Source organism: Electrona antarctica (assembly GCF_951216825.1).
Source record: "Electrona antarctica genome assembly, chromosome: 8".
NCBI lineage: Eukaryota > Metazoa > Chordata > Actinopteri > Myctophiformes > Myctophidae > Electrona > Electrona antarctica.
Window position 1 is genome coordinate 855001 of NC_136789.1, and position 2921 is coordinate 857921.

Below are 2921 nucleotides of genomic sequence, written 5' to 3' on the forward strand. Positions count from 1 at the left end.
CCCCCTTAGGTCAAATGCTTGGCTGCGGTGTGTAGTACCAGCATTCAAATCCGAGGGGGGTAAAAAATGTCTGGCCTTCTTTGGCCCCTGGTCGTGGAATGATCTACAGTCCAGACTAAAATTGGCTTTGAAAGTTCCCTTGAGAAGTTTCAAAAGGATCATCTTTGATGTACAGTCCAACACCTGCACATGTTTGGATATGTACTAGCCTATGTTCATGCCTATATATTTATTATGTCGGTTCAGATCGTGTAGATTGTGTATATGGTGTATTTTGCCCTGCTACTAAAAAGTAGGACTGGGGATTTATTCATAGGTACTTTAAGGTGTATTATGGATGTTGTATTTGCTGGTCCAAAATGTAATATTGACGACGTGGTATTGAAGTGTAATTTTATTTCTGCCTCTTGGCCAGTTCCCACTTGTAAAAGAGACGCAGTCTCAATGTGTTTTTACTGGTTAAATAAAGGTTAAATAAAAAATAAAACTACCAGAGCTACTGAACAAAGTGTGTGTGTGTGTGTGTGTGTGTGTGTGTGTGTGTGTGTGTGTGTGTGTGTGTGTGTGTGTGTGTGTGTGTGTGTGTGTGTGTGTGTGTGTGTGTGTGTGTGTGTGTGTGTGTGTGTGTGTGTGTGTGTGTGTGTGTGTGTGTGTGTGTGTGTGTGCGCGCGCGCGCCCGCACATGTTGTCCTTTCAGATGTTGAAGGAGAAGATTCTGATCTGCTGTTTGTCTATTAAGGGTCTTCTGAACCCAGGCTCAAAGTTTGAACCTCTCCCAGAGGTATTTAATCTGCGTATAAATCAATACTGTAGATGCATTTGCCCTATCACGCGCTTGCGCTCACGCACGTGCTTGCACACACACACATACACACACACACACACACACACACACACACACACACCCCGCTTTTAACTGCATTGCTGGACATAATATAATCAAATTTGCACTCAACACTTTATTGCCTATTTATTTAGTCAAACCACTGTATCTAATTATGTGTATGTGTCTGTGATTTCTATGTCAGGTGCCATTTGACATCAATCTGGACAACCTTTACGACCTTGAACGCTGTTTCAACCCAGAGGGCGGGGCCATAGTGGAAGGCACCGCCCTAACAGAGTGGATACTCTCCGTCCTCACCTGTTCCTGAGCCCCTGATTGGCCCCTGACTGCATGGTCACTTGATCCAGATATGTTATTAATAGAAATAAGAAATTATATGATATTATGCACTGGTTAATACAATTATTTTTGTAAAAATATAATTTGAAATTGAAAATATGAATATGAATTTTGCCCGAAAAACATATTTCAGTGCAATCAATAATAAAGAATGAATACAAATGTAACAACAGACTGAAATACATGGTGTGCACTTGTTGCATTTTGTATTGTATAACATACATAACATAACCGAATTATGTATCTATCTCGTTATTTGAGCATGAAATAAGGAATATACATTTGGGGCCCTTTGCCTCGGGCTCCAAACAACTGCTTTGCTGTTTCGCTAAAAGTCTATCAAAAACCTGTTTGACGCTCATTGTCACATGACTCACAAGATCATTATGAAGCCTATATACCTAATTTGGTGGGGATTAGGGTTACAAGATTGTCTTGTAATCTTTCAGATGTTGAAGGAGAAGATTCTGATCTGCTGTTTGTCTATTAAGGGTCTTCTGAACCCAGGCTCAAAGTTTGAACCTCTCCCAGAGGTATTTAATCTGCGTATAAGTCAATACTGTAGATGCATTTGCCCTATCACGTGCTTGCGCGCACGCATGTGCTTGCACACACACACACACACACACACACACACACACACACACACACACACACACACACATGCCCCAGCCTGTGTCCTCCGTGAGGAGGAAGCCCAACAGCCCTCGTGAGGCCTTTGGGAGGGCCATGCAAGCAGCAAGCGGAACCGCAGCACCATGACCCCGACGGAACCATTGCCCACCACTCCTGAATGAACTGTCTGGTGCTGGGACTCTGGTGTAACGCACAGCTCCTCGCTCTACTCCTGGTGAGAGCAGGAGTGGACCTGGTGAGATGTAGGAGGGGCCCGGACAGGAGACAACCCACAGAGCCTAGTCCCTCCATGCGCCAGAAGTGTACCTCCCAGCCCTGGCAGAGTAGTTCTGGAGTAGTTCCAACGGATTGTGTGCCCCTGGTTTTTCCCTAGTGGGACTGATTGAGGGTAGCTACTGGGACGTAAGTCGGGACTTGATCACTCCCGGCTGGGTCGCCTGAGTGAGGGGTATGATGTTGAGAGACCTGAAACCCTGTTGACCTCAGGATACATACATCACTGAGGATACGTCCCAGGTGCATCCATGCAATGTTTTTTTTTTGTTATAAAATAAGAACATTATAATAAACATTATAGTAAAACAGAATCAAAGATGAAGTCTTAATTTGCCACAGACGTCTGTCCGTGTACGGACATTTTAGTGACCACTGACCACTGATGATGTACCATGCATGTTCAAATTTAACAATTTCCCACTTTTAGGTTCAAGCAAGTTGGTGTTACTACACAGCCATTACAGCATTAAAGAGGTTACTAGGTTTAGGTTATTCCTAGGTTATTCCCACTTACTGTGTATTGAATAAAATAAAATATGTGTGGGATATATATTTGCTGTAGCTATATTAAAATATAAATGTTACAATATATTCAATATGAATCAATATGTAGAATAGGCCTATAGCAATAGCATATAAGTTTTAGTTGCCCATAAATAACATAGCAATGGATCATGCAACCTGCTATCTTGTAGCCTAGAACAGAACTTTTTGCTTTTTGGGCGAGCGACACCGTCGTACTGCGGAGATCTAGATGAGTCTCAGTCAGTCAGGACTCTTATTGTGAAGGCTGAGGACTTGCAGTGCAGTGGAAGTGCTCGTA

At 43.0% G+C, this 2921-nt stretch overlaps 1 protein-coding gene across 1 annotated transcript in view; it reads left to right on the forward strand.

Moving 5' to 3' along the window:
• cfap54 (cilia and flagella associated 54) overlaps positions 1–1296 on the forward strand; it is a gene marked incomplete at its 5' end in the record, with an annotated part of 67688 nt that extends 66392 nt beyond the window's left edge. Inside the window, 2 exons of the mRNA XM_079507383.1 lie at positions 698–781; positions 1029–1296. Coding sequence (XP_079363509.1) covers positions 698–781; positions 1029–1154 — 210 coding nt within the window. The 3' untranslated portion in view covers positions 1155–1296. The remainder of the gene's footprint in view (positions 1–697; positions 782–1028) is intronic.
• Between the last annotated feature and the right edge of the window lie 1625 nt (positions 1297–2921).